This window comes from Fundulus heteroclitus, chromosome 20, assembly GCF_011125445.2.
Source record: "Fundulus heteroclitus isolate FHET01 chromosome 20, MU-UCD_Fhet_4.1, whole genome shotgun sequence".
NCBI classification, from domain to species: Eukaryota; Metazoa; Chordata; class Actinopteri; order Cyprinodontiformes; family Fundulidae; genus Fundulus; species Fundulus heteroclitus.
In genome coordinates, this window is record NC_046380.1 from 10,721,021 (window position 1) to 10,742,181 (window position 21,161).

The window sequence follows — 21,161 nt, forward strand, 5'->3', positions numbered from 1 at the left end:
AAGAAACCAAGGAATTTGATCGAAAGGTGGGAGAAAAGGCGAGGGGTGGGGGGGGGGGAGAGAATGGACGGGAAAGAAAACAGATCTCTATGTGTCAGTAGATAAGACCTGCTAATTTCAACATCACGGCTCAGACAAAGTAAGGCTAATATGTGGCAAAACCAGAGAGATGTTCAACCTCACAGGTAACACAACTCTGCGATGGTGTGGAAAAGCACATCAATACCAGGCATTTAAAATCTGGGCTACAACACGAATCCAGAGGAGTCTATTTAATAAGAAATCAATACAAAACCTCAAGGAGCACACAGAACATCACTTGTAGCGAACCCCCCCCCCCCCCCCTCCAAAAAAAAAAAAAAAAAAACAGAGAATGACTTCGTTTTACCTTGAGAAATTTGTGAAGCAGGAAGGCAAACCAATTTGTCAGCATCTTCTCTGCCACCGACTCTGTTCTGCAAGACAAGAGAGAGGCGCACTCATTTATTATCAGGAGACATCCCACGGAGAGCTGGAGTGCTCTGATTATTTTTCCATTATTTTAAGGCTCCCGGTGTTGAGGCAAAAAAAAATAAAAAAATACAACCTATAACGAAGAGTTTAAAAAATTTCCACTCAGCCGTTTGGCCTCAGAGGACACACACTTTACTGTAACGTCAGGTAAGTGCTGCCAGTGCGCAGCACTTATAGGTTATGACATAATTGCGCAGACTAAACGGCTACTTCAGATGTCTCACGCTGTTTTCTTTGCATTCCCTGCACTCCACCTGGAACCCAATATCAGATTTGAAGCCACCAGTTTTTCTTTTTTTCCACCCCTGTTGGGCCCTCGCCTGCATTACAGCCTCAGCCTGTAGTGCAGGGATCACCAACCTTTTGAGAAGGTTGAGAGCTACATCATCATGGCTACCTGTACTGACCTTTAAACTAGAAGAGTCAGAGCTCACCTTAACTTCATGTGGTATAAACATGGTTTTGATGCATTTGTCATTTTAAATCTATGCAAATACAAGCATGATTAAAAAGGAAGAGCAACTAAACAAAAGCTCACTGGAGACTTGAGGGCACCACATGTGGTCCTTGGGGGGGCTTCCTGGTAACTTGACTCTCGCCAGCTGTATGTCGCTCCGCCTAGCTTCACTCACATACATCTGGGACCTCTCCATAGGAATTGCCTTTATTGAAGGCTGGGCCTTATCAAAAATCCTTGCATATGATTGGATAAGCCACTTGTCTAAGATAAGATAAGATAAGCTTTATTGATCTCACAGTGGAGAAATTCACTTGTCCTCCACTGTGAGATCAATAAAGCTTATCCCCATGTCTGTCATCTTTATCGACGTGGGGACGCACCCCGGAAAACAAAACTTGCCAAATCCGGTCAGGAAAAGGGCAAAAACATCGTTTCCACCAACAAAAGCCTTCAGAGCCGTTCTCTGATGATCTTTTAATGAAACAATATTAGGTAGATTGGACAACACGGAAGAAATAGCAGCACCAATGTTAACGCTTGCTTCCTCGATGCGAGCCGCCAATGCTATCTGAATCAAAAGTCTCACATCATGGTCGCTTCTCCACTACATCACATCTATGAAACTCCAGCCCTGCGTCCTGATTGGCTAGACAATAAAATTGTCTAGCCAATCAGGACGCTAGGCGGAGCGACATACAGCTGGCGAGAGTCAGGTTAGCTTCCTGGTGCCCACAGGCACCCTGTTGGGGAGTCAACTGTTGACGGGATCCCGTTCAGCTTTTCAAGTGTTCGCAGAAGAGAAGTAGGTTTGGGCAAGCAACTTCTCCTACTGGCTCCTATTTGAACTCATCCTTATATATAATGAGTGTGAGCACAAGTTTTCTTCCCACAAAAGTGTCATGAAACATTCAGCAGGCTGGTCTGAGCACAGCAAAAAAAAAAAAAAAACAATAGGCAGATAACTTGAGGTGGAGGGAAGAGGAAACGAGGAGAAGAGGAAGAGGAGAGGTGACGGGGAACGAGACGTGAGCTACAGCTGAATGTTTCATGAGGGGGCATACAGAAGATAAGTCAGACTGACAACAACTCTGCTGCCGCTGCACTCACTCTTCCCCATTACGGTCTTCTCCTCCTCCGCCAGTCCCTCCCACTCTCTATCGCGTTTAACACTCCTGTCTTTCACCTGTCTGCTCAGTCACCCCGTTCCTCAGACTCGAGACAAAACGGAGCAGAAAAGAGGTGGGCTTGCCTTCCCCGGCCTCGTTACTTCAGCCATCAGGGTGGTGCTAACTGGGCCAGAAAGAACAATTCACCGAGGAGTTACCTAAATGATGCTAAATGATGAGCATCAGGACAGGTCGGGGTTCTGTCAGAAAGCTTTTCTGGTTTATTTTTTTCTCTTCACTACAGTAGGACATGCTGCATTTCTACTAAGAAAGAGAGCAAAAAAAAAAAACAACCAGGTGAACTTTTATCCAGAAGTGAAATGTCTTTCTTTACATCCTCGCAGGTTCGGTTGTGTGAGTTTGTAGATTCCGTAAGGATTTATTTTTAAAGCAACAGCCGTTCACATGGAGAATCAGCTGCCAGCTTTGAGGAATAAGAAATGAGTTCTTGCGTGTAATGCACTTTCGATGTAAACTAGAGCCTACACCACTGCCTTTCTGGAGGTCAAACCGCCTCAGATAACCATAAATTTAATTAAAGAAGGTTGTTATTCATGGCACTGGCAGCTCTGGATTTCAAAATATGAGGTGTATACGACCTTGCCATTTGTGATACCAAGTTGTTATATACTGTAAATGACTTATGCAACATGTACGTTTCTTTTAGATCAGACAGGAATAAATATGTTTTATAATAGGCTGACAACTTTATTTTTTTTGTTAATTTTCAAATCCAGAGAGCTTTAAAACAATCAATACCTAACTGTAAATTTAAACACTCGTTACTGACTGTATTAAGTTTTGAAATTGGGTTTTCTTCAGTGGCATGATTACATACTAGGACTTACAAGCAGATGTAAGAATGTCAGTAATGAGACACTTGTTAGGGCATTTGTGGAGCTTAAAAGAGGTTTTCCGAGACACAGAGAATGGCCGGCCTTTAGTTATGATTCTCTAACCATGCGAAACAGCATCACTTCTCCCCCAAAATGCATCTGATGGCTCCATCAACTCCCACCTTCAGATTTGAAGTCTTCTGAGGAACTCGGGTGGAAATTCGAGACACCATATCTCTGTTACCTGGAAATCCATTCTGAAAAGTGATGCTGATCATCCAGTTCTCAGTTTGGATGTAAAGAATGTTATATGTTGGCTGTTTGTGTGTTTTCTATCATGTTTGAAATCTGTGGCAGCATCACCGGCCTGCCTCAGAGCGGGCTTCAGGCTCATCAAACAGTCTTTCTCGAGATAAGAAGCAAAACTGAATGGATTTTATTTGGCAACAATGCCACTTCAGACGTCACGCTTCGACTTCCAACCGAAAGCTCACTGTAAAAAGCCGGCAGTAGAATTTGATAAGAATTTGCATTTAAAAACATGAATGACTTAGTGGTCAGGACAAGTTTTTTATATCAGCTGCATCTTTTGGTCAAATTTTAGCCTTTTTTTTAAATGGTTCTGACCTGCAGAAGGCCATTCGTGCTTTCATTAGCCCCAGACTCTGCTATTGTAATGCTCTCTCCGTCGGTGTCTCCCAGTCGACCCCAAATTGCTTTCAGCGTGTCCAGACGTGCGCACGTCACCCCTGTTTTATATCCTTTACACCCGCTTCCTGTTGGTCTCAGAACTGATTTTTAAAACTATTAATGTTTGTTTTTGAATCTCTTAACTTGCACACCGTTATTTATCTGAACTTTTTAGTGTTTGTGTGGACGACAGATCCTTGAGGTCATCTAGTCAGCTTTTATTGGATGTTCAAAGGACTGAACTTGGGGCCTTTTTTGGTGCCGGTGCCTGTGTTCTGAAAACATCTTCTTTTGGACCATCATGCCATCTTCAAATCATTTTTAAAAACAACAAAAGAGGCATTTGTTCAGACAAGCTTTTGTTTGTTTTATAGCAAATGTCTTTTATTAATTGAGTTTTTTGTTTTCTGTGATCTTTCTGAGCGTTTTTATATTTTCTTTTCAAAGTTGTGCACTGTGTTCTCCTTATTTAGATATTTTTAAAGTGCCTTGTAAATCAATATATGAAATGACATGAATAATTAGGCTTATAATAATAATAATATTAATATAATTAGCTACAAGAAAGCAGATTTAGATCACAAAGGTCCCTTTTCCTTTGGTTTCTGAGAACCCAAAAAATCTCCTGGTAATTCTTGTACTTAACCAGTTTTGTTATTTGTGTTTGTTACCTGCTTATTAGATCTTTTTAATACTTTGTGGGTTACAATAGTATCGTTACTTTGTTTGATATTTGTTCATTGTGGTTGTTTTATGTAGTTAATCAAGAATTGAGTACATATTGGTTGAAATAACATAAATTTGATTATCAAATCTTATGGTGTTTTCAGCTGTCATTAATGAGAATTATTTTAATTATGTCTATGTAGACTTTGACTTTTGTATCACGAGGAACATTCAGACTCCTCCTGCTTCTTATTAGTGTGGAGAGAACTCAGTGATTGTGGGTTTTTATCCTTCACATTGGTTTGAGAAGTCATAAGACTGATTGATTTGTGAACCTTATCACAGTTGCCAAAACAAAGCATTGCCATTTAGGGCAAATTTTAGCGACGGTGAGCGATACCTCCGGAGGAGAAGCTTGGGGTGGTTCTTGCTCTCGAGGTTGCGCTCTATAAGGTCCGAGAGCAGGTGCTTGAGGATGTCTGTGGCGTACTCCAAGCGCCCTTGCAGGGAGGTCATGATGAGCGAAGCGACGTAGCCGCGGTCGCGCATGGAGAAGGAGCGCTGCGTCTCCAGCGTGCGGATGAATGTCAGCAGGAAAACCTTGTTGTTCACCAGCTGAGCAAACTGCTTCAAGGCTTTCTCCACGTTCGCCTGTCCGCACCCGGGAACCTGCACACACCACGCATAGTTGCACACGCACAAAGATGCATACGCACATTAGCTAGTACTTGCTCAAGGATGAGTCAGAATACATGAAGACAATAGACATGACAGTTCTCACCACCTCAAAGAGCAAAGCGCAAACCAGAGGGAAGTGTCTACAGACTTTGCATTGTGGTGTGCGAATCTTGGACAGGCCCTGATTCAACTGTGCTCACATTTTGTTCTTTCAACATGTGCAAATTCTAATTTTTACACTAATTAAGGGCCTTTCGCTTTAAACAAAACAAGGTGCAATCAGTGAGCTCTTTGAGAACGCGTGTCATTGTGAACATAATATTGGCTGATTAAAGCAGCTGTAATTTGAACAGCTAACAAATTTTGACCTTGCGCAAAACAATAAGTGGCATTTGATTTGCCATCAGGGTTTATTCAAATATGGATATCAAGTGCTGCCAAGTTAAACCAGTAAGATGTTGGCAAAAATAAAAAAAAAAGAAATGTGAGAAAGGAAGCATTTTGCAACAAATCAGCATGACTGCGGCGGTGCACGGTGGCAGAAAACCTTTAGCCTCTATGTCCTCCTTATACATTCACTGGCTTATGTAGAGGCGGCAAAACAAAATCGTCTAACACTAATTATCTTGGCTTGTGCTGAAAGCCCGAGGTCAACATATTTAAAGAGCATGTTAGAGCTGCAGCAGTGCTTCAGAGACTCCTCACCTCCAGCTCCCTCAGCACAGGGTGATCATCAATGCCAGGAAAGAGAACCCTCATCGAATACGTGCGATAGTCCAGGAAGGGGATGCCAGCTCTGTCAAGATCGCTGGTTAACTCGTTGATGTCTGTCTGCAGTTCGGCGAAGGCTGCACACGACAGATGACGGAGGCGTTAAAAATGCTGCCAGACTCTGGCAAACTTTCAACAAAAAAAAATAAACAGAAGTTCCAGAGAGCTGTTTGAAGGCAATACATTTCTGATAGCATATTTCATGCTATCATTTAAAGCCCCAGCATGCATGATGTATGGACTTCAGTAGGATACACTGTAATTTCTCTACTTAACCAGCATAATGGCGGGTTGGTAATGTCTTTATTAAACTGCAATTTTAAGGTGTTTACTGTTGATACTCTGTTCTACACTAGCTAAAGCTTTATGAGTATTGTATTTATATGAATACTCTGCCTTCAAAAGTCTTGTGCTACCATTAAAATATTGAAAACTCAGTGATGCAATCAAGGCCACACAGATAAAAATAAACAACCTGGAACTTAATGAACATGTTTAAAAAGACACCACCCACCTTCTTTGCACTCAAGAGCTACTCTAGACTCCAGATTATCCATTTGCATCTGCAGGCGCTTCAGAGTGAGGTCATTCTCGTGCGACTTTCGTCGGTAGGCGAGCAGGACAATTACGACGATGATAAGCAGCAACCCTCCACCGGCTGCGATGCTGAGAATAGCGGGCATGGTTAGCAAGCTGTCCGACCGGATGTGGACTTCACCAGGAGAGATGTGCAGTCCACCTACTTGCACCTGGAGAAGCATAACACGGGAACAAGAAAAATGTCTTTAAGTGGTGTTAGAGAAAATGTAACTAATTTTCTTTATATGACTAACCCAAACAGGTGTATTAGAATATCAATGAAGAGTTTTTGTTTCAGTAATTAAATCCAAAAACGTTTATCTGTATATTACACAATGTCATTAACTATAGAGATATATTTAAATCATTTGTTCCTGTTAATTACAAAAGACCAATTAAGATTAAAAAAGAGGTGTTATGTTATGGCCAAAACAGCAATGGGTAACCGACACGTTGCACAAGAAGAGTGAGTCAAAAAAAAAAAAGGTATTGCTAAAAAAGCTGGCATTTTACAGAGTGCTGTCTCCAGAGGTATTAAAGGAAAGTTCAGTGGAAGGAAGAACTGTGGTAGAAGAACATGCACAGATCACAGGGGTAAGCACAGCTTTATGAGTGTTACAAAGCAAAACCTATTCAACCATTTAGGGGAGATTCACAAGGCATGGGCTGTGGCCAAAGTCAGGGCTTCAACAACAGCCACACACAAACGTATCCAGGACATGGATAGGACAGTTACTCATTTTATTTTCCAACAGAACTTGGCACCAAAAGCACCAATACCTATACACTGCAAAAAGGGAACTAAAAGTAAGTTAAATTTTATTGAGATCAGTGTATTTTTCCTTGATTTGAGGAGCTAAATAAGACTATTTGCCAGTGGAATAAGTATATTTACTTTATTTTGAATAAGATAATTAGATATCCTACACTTGAAGAAGATGATGGAGATGAATTGTTCCTATTTTATTTCAAGTGCAGGATATCTAATTATCTTATTTTAGGGGTAAAAATACTCATTCCATTGGGAAATAGTCTTAGCTCCTCAAATCAAGAAAAAATACACTAATTTCAAGAAATGTTTACTTACTTTTAGTTTCCTTTTTGCAGTGTGTACTTTTTAATGACCATGGTATCATAGTGCAGGACTGGCCAGCAGATTTGCCTGATCTAAACCCTAAAGAAGGTCCAGGGACTATTTCTAAAAAAAAAAATGGAGACAAGAGGAAGGCTTCTCTCATAGTAACCTTAATACCTCAGCATAGCCACAGGCTGACTGCCTCCATGTCACACGGCAGTGATGCAGTAATCCTCGCAAAAGATTCCCCGATGGACATGGACATACTTATCAACAGGCTGTATGTTGGTTTAGATTCTCAGTCATCCAGGTCATGATCAATCCAAAAAAGGTAAAAAAATAAAACATCTGAATAGACGTCCAGTTGTTTTATTTTTACCCTTTTTTGGATTATCAGCAGGCTGACATCTCCGCATTATGGAAAATATTCTGATCTAATGCCTTAATTTTCTAACTACATTTTAACCTTTTATTAGCTGAAATCAAAAACAAACACAAAACACTTAAACATATGCCTCTCTGTGTGTAATCCAGATATGAGTTTCACTTTCTGAATTATTTTAATGACATTCTAATTCATTAAGGTGCATCTGTATAATAAAATATAGCGCAGAGGAATTAAAGGAGCTTCTCAAGTTTTCTTTTGTCTTTTTTTGTTTTTTAAGGAAAAGACAGCTTGCTTTCCTCTTTTCAGCTCTATTGTCATTATTTGCTCATTCGTCAATAATTCCAGAGGACAATGTGCTATAATGGGGAAGCTACCAGACCATGAGTGACAGACAATGACAGAAAGCCAGCGACTAACCGAAAGCCAGCCGTTGACCCAAAAAACACAGTGACGTAAAGAAGACCACTGACCTACAGCGAGCGACCCATATTCACGCATGCAGACGCACGAGACAAACAGAAAAACAAAAATAAAACGGATGGTTGGGTTTGACATTAAGACTGACCAGGACTTTATGCTGCCCGGTGAGGTTGGGTGGCTCGCAGAGTAACTGAGTGTCTGAGACGGTGAGGGAACAGGGGGTCTCTCCGATCAGCACCGTGTAATTCAGCCGGGCTCCACCGGAGGCAGATGGCACCAGGTTACGGCCCTGCAACAACGTTAAACAACCAATCAGCAGCACTAAATCATAATTACATCAAGCATTTTGGATCTTAGGAACTATTTTTGGTGGAAATGTAATTACAATTCGATTTTGATCAACGTTAATTTTCTGATGTGAATTTACTTAAATTCATATGTTGATATTATTTACTTAATATTACTAAGCCCCATCACCTGTAATTCTATTAATTCCCTATAAGCTTAAATGTATGTCAAGCTTTTACTAAATGATTAAAGGCAATTATTAAAATTAGTGCAGCCATCTGGATGAAACTAGCAGCCAATTCATGTGTTAAATTGTGCTTTGAGAAAGTCAAAATATGCAGGAAAGGTTTTAAATAAATTTCAAGCTTACTTTAAGACTCAAGCTGTTGTTCGACTGCATGTCAAACAGAGCTAAACATCTTTTGAAGCGGGCAGAAAGTACAAAAAAAAAAAAAAAAAAAAAAAAAAAATGTAAGATTGGTGTTTTTTTTGTGATATGCATTTTTTTCCCACACTTAATATGTAAGTTTTATAGCAACAATTGTCATAAAAAGAGCCAGACACCCAGTTTAACATACTCCCTTTTGTGTGAGATATTTTAGGTTTTTAAGCAGTGCGTTTGTCAGCACAAATGTACTAAGATGACACTGAATACAAAGTACTGTAAGTCTGTAATGACATTAGGTCCAACCTGCTGCCGGTTACGCTGCAAAAAGGGAACTAGAAGTAAGTGAGATCTTCTATAAATTAGCATATTTTGCCAATGGAATAAGATTTTTGCACTTAAAATAGGAACAATTCATCTTCATCTTATTTCAAGTGCAGGATATCTAATTATCTTATTTTAGGGGTAAAAATATTTATTCCATTGGCAAATAGTCTTATTTAGCTCCTCAAATCAAGGAAAAATGCACTAATTTTCATTTTTACTTACTTTTAGTTCCCTTTTTGCAGTGTAGGATGCCTATAACTTACCTTGAGAATGATGGGAGCTCCAGGTTTCTGCTCCAGAACGCCCGAGAGGCTGAGGGGCTCCAGGTAAGGGTTGGGATAGTAGACAAAGCCCGTGTTGTTGTAGGTGAGCAGAGCCTGGACATTGTTGAAGACGAAGCCAAACTCATCCACGTGTTTTATTGTCTCCTGCTCGGCGGTGTAATCCGCCTTCAGAGAAGGGGCGAAGCAGCTGATGGTAGTGGTGTTCAAAACTTTGCACACCTGCAGAGGAATCCAGTCAACTTAAACGTTAGACACCACATCCAACCCGCAACCTGACGGTGTGTTATTATGAAGCCAATGCATTCTGGTGTTTATTGGTGTAATGAGCGCGGACACATCCGAAATGACCTTTCATCCGCTTTAGCTGATCTCCCCAGGTCCTTTTTAAAAATGGGATAAGCAACTTCATATCTGTGCCGACAGGATCCCGAGGTCAAAAAACATGATTAGCACAATGCCTCGGGGGTTGTCACGCTTCAGGAATGAAAGTTGGATGGCCTGATGAAAATGCATTTGAATTTCATCTGATGTCCCTGTTTGTAAAATCCATTGTGAATTAAATCACATGTTTGAGCTGCAATCATCCAAACAATCAATGCAAATCTAAAATTCAAATGTGATTTAATGCAAAATAAAAAGGGAGTTGACATCAGCTAACCTTCATGAGTAATGTTGATGCATTATACTTCAGGAGCTGGGAGGATTTTCTGACGGCATAACAAAATGTTTTTGTTTTTTGTGGAGACCCAGACTACCAGATCTGACACCTGTACTGAGGGTAAACCGTCCCTTCCTATCTGCGGAGCAACAAAAAGGCTTATTCAAAGAGCTGGGAGCTCGGAGGCTCTCCGCCTGCTAAGCAAGGACAGACAGTGGGACGGGACTGCCTGACAGCAAAGGCTCTGCTGGTGCTGTAATGAAAGAAGTCCTCCCAAATTAAACCTGAACTGGGTTGTTCTGTCTGCTCTGGTGCTGGAGAAGTGGATCACAAAGGAGTTCCTCAGACTGAAGTCACACTACCCAAAACCGCCCAACCCTGAATTTTCAGTCAAATCAGGAATTGTGCCATAAACCTTTTTGACAGGTTTCTGTAGATCCCATCAACTCAAATAATTATTTGATTTTAATCAGATTTGATAATATCTTGAACCTTTATTAATTTAGAAATCTTTGTCCTGCTGTAAAAGCTTTAGTGAAGAGGGTTTGTGTGATCCTTTGACTTCTGAATTAAAATAAACCCTAGACAGCAGACATTATGTGGATCGATTAAAAGTTATTGTTTTGAATATTAGCGTTGATTTTTGGAATCATCTTAATCCAGGTGTTGATTAATCTGAAGGACATTTCCCTCTGAGAAATGCAAAGAAATCTGTGCTTCTTTAAATTGTATCAGAGATGATCATTGGACTGGTAAAGAATGCAAGCTGCAGACTGAGCAGATAGGATATGAGGATTATTAACTTTGACGCACTGTCATATTGATCGGCAATTTATTGGTTAAACTGATTGTTTGATTTACTTAACGACTGCACACTGCTGTATGAAGGAACTGGACAACGCATTGAAACTCGTCACTGGGCTGTGCCACACGGTCATTGCATAGAAATGCTTGGATGCAATCAATAGCCTATCATATTTTAAGTGCCGTGCATTCATGTTAATGTCTGAGCAGCTGATTGGTCTTTTGGTGCTCTTGATGTCCATCCCCCTAAAGCTCGATGAGAGCTCCAATGAAGAAGGAAAACAAAGAGTAAAGTGTGAAAAATCGTTGGTTTATCCCAATAAAAATTGTTACTGCAGTACTCAACAATAATATTGCAATGGCATTTCTATCCTTGAGTTGTGCAGCCTTAGAGGAATACTTTACGATTTGCTTTATTTTTAGAACACCATAAGTCTTTATTTAAGACAGCACCATGCGTTATTCTCAGGAAAACAGCATTTTTTTTTGTAGGTAATGAATTCTCTACTTTGATCCTTTTTTATCTAAAAACGATCACAAATGGGCCTTCTATTTTTCTGTTGGTCTTCAAATACTGCGACATTAGAGTTTTCTGACTTTTGAGCCAGCCTCAGACATATCTCAGGTTCCATAAAACAAACGTTTCGCAGTCAATGGGTTTTGCTTTCTACACTTTTTTAAAGTTTACACAGTTTTGTTTATAAGACGTATGAATTTTAAAAAATAAAAAAAAGACTCTTTATTGCATAAGCGTCTTGTTTTGTTTTTGATTCTTTTTTTATTTTATTTTTTGCAGCTTATTTGGTAAAAAGTTCAGCTTTAATCCCTTTATATTTCAGTCCAGCCTGAGACACATGCTATTTTAATTGACTGGCTCAAATTCTGGGCTGGCATCAATAATGCACCGTTTAATTAGCTCGGGGCATATCTCTAACACACAACATTTTCTGCATGCTGGCAAAACAAAAAGAAAATCTTTTTGACTCACGTATCACTGCCAGCTCTTACATTTTCCGTTTTTTGAAAATCCAAAAAGAAAATACTTTCATCATTGTTTTTTCTGGCAGTCTCATCAGGTACCTGTATTGATTTTTGAGTTTTGAGCCTTCAGACCGCTCTGGCAAATCCCTGAGTGGTCAAAAACTACAGGCTGAAGGTGGCCTGAAATTTTTGCCATCAGGGCTGCAACGATTTAAAACAATCAATCACTCTGAGCAGCTCAGACAAGCAATCTTAAAGCCATTAATCACCTCCCAAAACTTGAGTTTTCCGTGTCAGTTTTAAGCGTGTCTTTTTTTTATGTTTGATCTCATTTCTTCAAAGTTCCGGCTTTATAAGTACGCATCCAAAGCAACAAAGTGATTTAAATCAGTTAAAATAAAACTAAATCAACTAGTAAACAGAATCCATATGTGTGCGATTTCACTGTCAGAAGGCCCACGGTAACTCTGGAGGAGCTGCAAAGAGCTACAGAGTTAGAAAGAAAACTGCCGACCGGACAAATATTAGTCATTTCCACATGTTTGTATCCATAAAGTGAATAAAAACATGTGAAAATGTGGTTAGGTGAGGCCACAAATATACTCTGTGGCCTATATACAAAATTATATGTGTAGCAGAAAACTAACGTAACCCCTAAACATACCATCCCTACAGTGAAACATGGTAATGACTGCACAATGCTGTGGGGACATTTGTCTTCAACAGGCACATGAAAGCTGGCCAAAATTTAAAGGAAGAGCAAATAACAAGGGCGGAAAACATGTCAAAGGTTAGAGTTTAACGATTTGGATTGAAGCATATTCATCTTCTTTTTGATTGGCCCGTTCAAAGCGTTGCTGTGTCTGTGAATAAACTTGATGTTCACAGATGCTCTCTATTCAGTCTGACTGAGCTTCAGCTATTTTACAAACAAGGAGTAAAAGTCTCAGTGTAGTCATTAGTGATGGGTCCGGCAACACCGATGCGTCGGCGCATGTGTCGGTCTCATAGAGCGAAACCCGTGTCGATGTGTGTATTGCTACGGAAAAGTCACGTGACCGATACAGGAACTGTTTCGGTCACGTGACCAATACAGCACCTGTTTCGAACTGACTGACGCGCCAAACTGTTTCTGTTCCCTCTAAGCTGCACGCGTGTGCATTCGCGCACAGTAGCGCGCACAGCAGAGCTATGCTGCGCAGTAAATAAAATCCAAGCTGAACTGTAAACAAAATAACAGTTAATAATGGTTAATTTTTAACTATTTTGCAACTCTGGTGTGATGGTGTTGTACCACAGTCTCGCTCTGTGAGCGCCAGGTGCTGATCGGAGCGCACCACTGATGGATGGGTTCTGCAACGCTTTTTTGGTTGGGCGGGTTGCGCTGTGCGTCTTTGTTCTACTTCTGAGCGTCGTTTCAGAAAAAAAACGGCTGATCTACACTGAGTAGAAAGTTGCTACTCTGAGTAGTTCTTCCTCCCTTTGTCATACATACATGTCCGATTTCAGAACAGATGATATCAGTCAGGTAACTAAACACAGCGCCCGATCAACCATTTGTAAAAAAATAAAAAAGCCAGTCCACAAGCATCCTCCTTCACATTATTTATTGACTGTATCAAAAAAAAATCAAATATATGTTTAATTCAAATGAAAATATAAAATAATACAATGCAACATACAATGATTTAAATTGTATTGTGTATGCTTGGTCATCAAATCAGTGTCAGTTAACTCTGTCAACCAGGTTGCCTGTAGGGATTTTTAAGGTCCAGCAGGTGTCAGTATTCAGTGACACAGTATCGGCACAGTATCGGCACAGAGTTGCAATGTGCCGAAACGTTTCATGACGCCTCATCGACCCATCACTAGTAGTCATGCAAAGCTGGTAGAAACAGGCAAAAAAAACGATTTGCAGCTGTTAGGGCAGTAAAGACTCGTTCTGCAAACTGTTGACAAAGTGGGGAAACTGTTGCGCCATGAAGACAATTGTGTGTCACACTTTTCAGATTTTTGAACTTGATTATTACGAACTACGTCGTGTTGGTCCAAATGAAACCCACGGAAGTTGGTGTTTGAAACTTGCCCAAATGTGAAACCGTATGAGGAATATAGCCTTGTGCAACTCCACCGTGCAATGATGCAACCTGAATTTGAATAGGTGCAGGGTGTTGGACGCTGCCTCACTCACGTCGACAGATTCGTGGCCAGCATACTTGACTCGGACCCGAGGTTCCTGAACCACATCCAGGTTTGTCCCTGTCACCGTCAGGGTGGTGTGCCCGCTGTTTGGATGAAAGAAACGCAGTTAAGGCACTCTGAGAAAGATATTAGCTGCTCCCTATTTCTTCATGCGTTGCTTCAAAGGAACAAGAAATTCTTGTAATTTTTTTTTAAAGTGCTCTTTTGCTGTAGCTGTCCGGGCTTTCTGAAGGTCTTCTACATTTTTTGCTTTGAACATTGTTGAATTTTTCATTTCATTTCAGTCTTGTCCTTATACCTTACCATTTTCAGAGTACTTTTTTTATTTGGTCATAGCACTCATCGTAAGACCCATGAATCCTTCAAAGAAAAAGGATTCAATAGAAGCGATGACCCAATGCTTACAAAACCCACAAGAACCGTTTTTTAAATTCTAACAGTTGGCACTTTGTAACCAGCTTCCAAGTGCAACAACACAAAATGTGTCAATTTCTTCAGATGTATATGCAAAACTTTTTAAAGTACACACAGTTTGACGGGCATAAAACAGTATTTTTGCAAAAACAAGGTGATTCATAAAGAGCTGTTTTTTTTTTTTGATAACTTGGCATACAAACGGAAGGGGCCATATCTTAATTTTTATAATAAGATCCTGTTTTGACAATTCATCTGCAATTTTTGAATTCCCTTGCTTGTGAAAATTATTGAATCTATTTTATCTTTAGCATTTTTTCGGAGGCAACAGTTTTCTGTTTTGTGGAAAAGAGAAAAATGGTTCCTACTTAAAGTTATTAATCATGCCTTCTCTGGATTCTTGAACTAACAAACGAAAACACCAAGGACACTGCAAACAATCAGGCAACGGGAGGAAAATTAATATAAAAAAAAACCACTTTTACAAAACATTAAAAATGAAAAGAAACGGGCAGGTTTTTACACAGTGCTGCGTGTCTTATATTGCTTAAACAGGTAAGCGCACACCAAACTTCATGTAGCCTGCACATGAACGCAAGCTGCTATTCCCTTTGAGATTTAATTATAGCGGCAACCACAGAGAGACCAGTGTTTTTCATCAACATTTCCCAGATAATTTGCATTAATGCATGTCTGAGGAGGTATGGCTGGTAGCTCGCCCTTTGTTATTGGGCAGAAGAGGAAGATCAAACGCAGAACCAGCTGGCTGCTGTTTTATATTCAACCATGACTGTGAGGCTGGCATAGCATGAATACAGGTGCTACTTGTTTACATATCTGTGCTGAATGGGATTACACCAATTTTTTTTTTTTTAAATAAAACACCCTCTAATCTTTGCACAACATGTGCTGCAGTGCAAACTTAGAAAATATTTGGAGCTGGAGAGTACACAGGGAGAAAAAGATGGATAAACACAAGCACCAGAATTTGGGAGAAATGCTGTTTCGAAAAAAAATAAATAAAAAAAAGCAGAACTGTTTAGCATGGTGCCGCTAACAGAGTGCCAGCCCTTCTCTTCTCACACTTCAAAGGCCACCTTAGCTTGTAGGGCCTCAAAGGGGGAACGCACATTCATGATGAGGGCTCTTGATTGCTGCTCCACAAAGCTCCTCCTGTCGCCCAGACTGTGGGTCAGGGTGACTCTGAAGCCCAATCTGCTGGGACATAGCGCCGCGTAATTCCACCCAAACCCAAATGAACGTACGGTTGATGCAACGAAGTTATGACCATCTTCCTCTGTTAGAAACGCTTGTCCAGAGGGTCCGTTCATTTGTTCTGCTGTTTTGCTGCTTGTGTTTCCTCTACACAACAGATGACTGGATTTGGGCCAATGTCAAAATTAATATAAGTGCCAATGGTGAATTTTATTGAAGTCTTGAACTGTATTTTTTTATCAGGCTCAAGGTATATTAAGTCACTTGGATTGGTGTTACATGTATATTTTGAGACCTCTTATGGTATCAGTACTCTTAATAATAATATTTGACAGGTTTAAAGGTTTATGAGGTCATTACATGCGGGGCTTTATCATCCTATCCACCTGATCTGATATGCTGTACAGTCCCATTCGACTTTTGGGTTAGACTAGAAAACTACGCAGGAAATTGTGTCTTTTGGTCAATCAAGAATTTAAAAAGTCAAACCTATCTTTATCTATAAACTACTGTAGGTACCTAATGTCCATGATAAAACATACAACTGTGAGTTTTTATTTTCTAAAGATATAAATTGTATCTCACCAACATTACACAACTGATGAATAAGATGGCAAAACAGTGGCATGTCCCAAGAATGGGGACTGTTTCTATTTTTTTGTCCTGATGGAACAATTCCTGGTGGCTATTATTTGCTTATTTAAAGATTTTATTCTTGTTATATTTTTGAAGTCCCAGTTTTATGTCAACAAAGTCACACCAAGTGTACAACGGAGTCCCGAAATAAAAAAAATAAAAAATCTATATTTTACTTTGATCCCCCCCATGCAGCACTTGGTAAATTTTTCCGTAAAAAGAAATTTACTGCAGATATTGTTGCATATACTATTAACACCCTAAACAACAAAATTGTTTTTAATAATTTACAGAAATGAGATATCACATTGCTGGCCATGAGTTCAACACTTTTGCACGTACAGCATTGCCCCATTACAGATGTTTTCTTTTTTTTCCTTTGCATATTTTGGATCATTAAAAACATTTTTAAATTAAACTGAAATTACTTGAATTAACACAAAATGAAGTTATCAAATGACAATTTCATTTAAGAAGGACAAATCCAAACCAGCCAGGCCGTATGCAAGAATGTAATTCCCTCACTTGATAAATCACAAATTAACTTCAACTACTTTTTTGCAAAGCTGAGTAAATTATGACAACCAAGACCAGGGTCTGCTTACTGCCAGACCTGTCTCACAACATGAAGTAGGCTAACAGATTTTAAAAAGCAACACATTATGACCAAATCTAAGAAGTTCAAGAACAGATGAGACACAAAGTCACCGACATCTAAGAGTCTGGGATGAGTTAAAAAGCCATTTCTAAGGCTTTTAAGCCATTATCCACAAATGGAGAAAACATGGAACAGGTGACCCTTCCCAAGAGTGGCCAAACCATGATAACAAAACATCTTGGAGAAGTAGAATGCACAACCCAAATATTATTTTTACAGCATGTACATTATGCAGTTTGGAACAGCGGTTGATCGCATATTCTGAGCATAAGATTAATCCTCATTTTTAATGGATAATCAGTTCAAAATGATTCAGATTAGGATCTACAACAAAAAGCGAATCCTTAGTATGTCTCTAAGTTTTGTTGACTCAACAAGCCGTATACCGAAGACTCTAACTAAACTCTAACTAAAACCAAGAGCATCTTGTCTCTGATTGGATACTGCTGAGCCTGGGTACTCCACCTCCCTATCATCCGGACGTCTAAAGAGTTCCCAGAGAAAATTTCAGGTCGTTCAAAATGCAGTAGCTAAAGCATTGACAGGAACTAGCACCAGAAAAAGTCTCTTTCCAATACTGCAAACTCCTAGCAAGCCTTCTGTGAAATTCAGAACTGACTTTGAAGTTCTTCTCGCCAACAACAGGATCAATACCAGGGCCCCAGAGCATCTTAGATATATTTTATTCCTACAGTCTACTAAGGAGGCCCTTCGTTCTCAGAATGCAGGTCTACTTGTGAGTTTCCAGGACGAGAACGGGCTGCAGAGCCTTCAGCCATCAGGCTGAGAACCAGTTAAACAGCTTTGATTCAAGACTCAAACACTTTCTTTTTCCTATTTATGATTATACCTAAATCTATTATTTGGCTACGAAACACTGATGGGTGATCTCATTCTAGCATTTTGCTAAAATACTCTGCTGTGATATTTTAAGCTCTCTTCAACTGAAAATCAATGCACATTGTGTATTATTCCTGCGTTTTGTTTCTCTATATGGCTTCCATTTAAAACATAGCCTGTGATAAAATCATTTATTGTCCTTTTATTACATATTTTTTCGCAACTGGTTGCTAATTTTTTATTTTTTTTTCTTGTGTACTATGTACATTTGTGCAGGCATTTTATACAACTTCATTTATTTTTTATTACATTTTGCTTCGTGAAGCCCCTTGCTGCAGGTAGAAGGGTACCATATAAATAATAGAAATTGCTTGATTGACATAGTGCATAAACAATAAATGGTCCAACAGCTCAGTACTTTAACCTCTAACATAACTTGATATTTGCTACAAAACAACGTTTCACGACGGTGGCTTTCATTAAGTGTTGACGTAACGCAGAAAGAAAGCATCAGCTCCAACCGTGGTACCTGGCAATGCTCCACATGGGTTCGATGCTCTGGACTGTGGGGTCTTCTATGTACTCGAAGGTCAGACTTCCAGGAGCTTTGGCCCGGTCCACACTCAAACGCACTTGCACTGGTCCCGCTCCTGTCAACGATGGAGCTGCAAAGCACACAATCTCTGACATGCTCCTCCTGGTGGGAGAGAACCAGAAGAGAGAATTATTCATGCTTTCGGATTGCGTCTGCCCTCTCCCTGCTGTAGAGGCAAATCCCTGACTTCATACAGCCACGCATGAAGGGAGAGGATTCATTATAGCCTGTCCCATCTCCTGCCTGTTACAGACACATTAGGGATGGAATCTGCAATTAGAGGGTGCTCTAGCTAATGGCTCTTTTGCCACCTGCTCGACTACTACAATCTGCAAAATTTGAGCTTTAAATAGATTTCTATAAATACAAAGGGCAATATCTGATGTGAGTCATCACTTGCCCACCAATCTTTACTAATTCCTGATTTAAAATGCAAGCGCACACTTGTATCTAATGTGCACGTTTCTGAATAAAGTGATCTCATCCCATGTTTGAGTAAAACAAGAGAGGCTAATTCCTTAATGCCGGGCAGAGACATCTCACTGAAGTGCCTCTCCATCTGGGCTCTAATAGGGGGGGGGGGGGGAAATTACCATAACATCAGGGGGTCATATTATCGTTAGGCTCACCTGTACAGTTCACAGGTTTGATTCCCAAAGTACACAGTTATAGTGCTGCCAGCACTCAGATTTTCCCCAACGACGGTAACCTTGGTCCCCCCAGACTCAGGTCCTCGGCCTGGGTCAGAGCCAACATGGTGGGTACCTACAGAAAAACAAACCCACCGATTCAAAGACTTTGCCTTTTCCATCCTTGGTTTAACCTTATAAGAAGATAGGTTACACAGTGAATAGTTTAATTTAATATATGACAGTGTTTTATTTGAGACATAGAAAGTTATTGTTCTTTGAAATATAACTCCATTATATATAATGAACATTACATTTACACTGGGAGAAATCATCTATGAAAGTCATGGATAAATCTGCTTAGCTTACATCTGCAGTAGAGCTGTGCGTTAACACCTTCAGATGAGCTCCTTCACAACTTCTGTCACAATTTCAAGCACATTGTGAACGTAACAGGGCTGCTTTTTAATCAGCGAACCTGAACTGGATGTTCCGCATTTCCCTCAGCTTTTTACAGATTTTGCAGTGCTCGAGGGTTCAAATCCAGAGATTTTTCAGAAGGAAGTTGCCAGTATTTATTCCTCGAGCAAGATGCATGTGCCTGCTGTTTGTGGGCAGTGCCATCAAGCTGTGCCACACACACACAACCTTGGAGTAAAATGTATATTCTTTATGTCGCCCATACCAAAATAAAGCCTTTCCCTAACAGTACTTTTGCAATTGGTTGTGCTCATGGATGTAGTCTTTCATGGTTGATCTGAAGATCTCACAGAGCACAGTTCAAGACATAATTTGAAAATGGAAAGCGTATGGCACAAGTGTTGGTGTCTATTCCTAGCCTCCCTCTACCTTGTAGAACCAACTCTTGCTGCAGTTGAAGTTGCATGTCTTCTGAGGTGAGTCTCTGCTTCCTTTGCACCACTAGAGTATAAAATTCGTACAAGATCTATTTTGCAAAGCCACTCAAGCTCAGTCAGCTGAACGGAGAGGATATGTAAACATCAGTTTTCAAGTCGGGACTTTAACTGGCAATTTCAACACACTGATAAGCATTAAGGTCCTGGGTTCAAATCCCTTGAGAGAGTTTACATGTGGTCCCTGTGTGTGTTCTCTCTGAGTAGTACCAAAGGTTGGTGGGTTAATTGGTCAGTCTCATCGTATGGTTTGCATGGTTGTTTGCACGTGTGTCTCTGTGATGAACTGACGACCTGTCCAGGGTGTACCCTGCCTCTCGCCCAATGACTGCTGGGGATAGGCACCAGCGCTCCGCCCAAATGGCTCTCTGCCCCAAAAGGTGTTTGTTGTGTTCCCTGCATAAGTGGCACTGCAAACAGTGACTTCTTGTAGCTTTCTTTTTTTGGCTCTTTCTCTTCCCATAACTTATATAAAATCCAGATTTGTTGACTGCAGGACCAATAGTAGTCCTGACTACAAATTATTTCATCTCGGCTGTGGGATCACTGCAGCAGAGTTACTATGGGCTTCTAGGCTTCTTGATTGAAGATCTGCTTTCCTGGTCCAGTCAGTTAATGTAGACGACCATGTAACAGTTGTAGAATACACTTTCCATTTGCTGATGACAATGAAATGATGCTGTGTGAGCTCTCCAAAGCTTCAGATATTGCTGTACATCCTAACCCTGCTTTGAACTTCTTTTGAGCTTATCTCTGCCCTGTCTGGTATGTCCCTCGATCTTGTTCTCTAACAAACCTCCGCAGAAAATATTATATATGAGTTTTAATTATTGTTACACATACAGTGTAGCTTTTATTACTAATTAAGTAATACCCAAAGTAAATTAACCTTAAAACGTTTCAAAAGTCAAGTATAGGGATACGAAGAAACAATACGTTTTTTAAGTTTTAATGTAAATCATTTCGAAACCGTGTATCATTTTACCCGTGATGGACTAGCAACTGTCCATGCTGTATTTCACCTCTCCCCATTGACTGGTGGAGATAGCTGACCACAATTAAGCATTGTAGGAAATGGATGTAGAACAA

General features: G+C 40.1%; 1 protein-coding gene across 1 annotated transcript in view; it reads right to left on the reverse strand.

Annotated features, from left to right (window-relative positions):
- LOC105928059 (plexin-A2) overlaps positions 1–21,161 on the reverse strand; it is a gene marked incomplete in the record, with an annotated part of 103,043 nt that overhangs the window by 25,322 nt on the left and 56,560 nt on the right. The window contains 9 exon segments of the mRNA XM_036151373.1: positions 389–455; positions 4,732–5,000; positions 5,715–5,857; positions 6,295–6,529; positions 8,388–8,531; positions 9,506–9,745; positions 14,161–14,254; positions 18,464–18,631; positions 19,159–19,261. Of these exon segments, the coding sequence (XP_036007266.1) occupies positions 389–455; positions 4,732–5,000; positions 5,715–5,857; positions 6,295–6,529; positions 8,388–8,531; positions 9,506–9,745; positions 14,161–14,254; positions 18,464–18,631; positions 19,159–19,261 (1,463 nt within the window).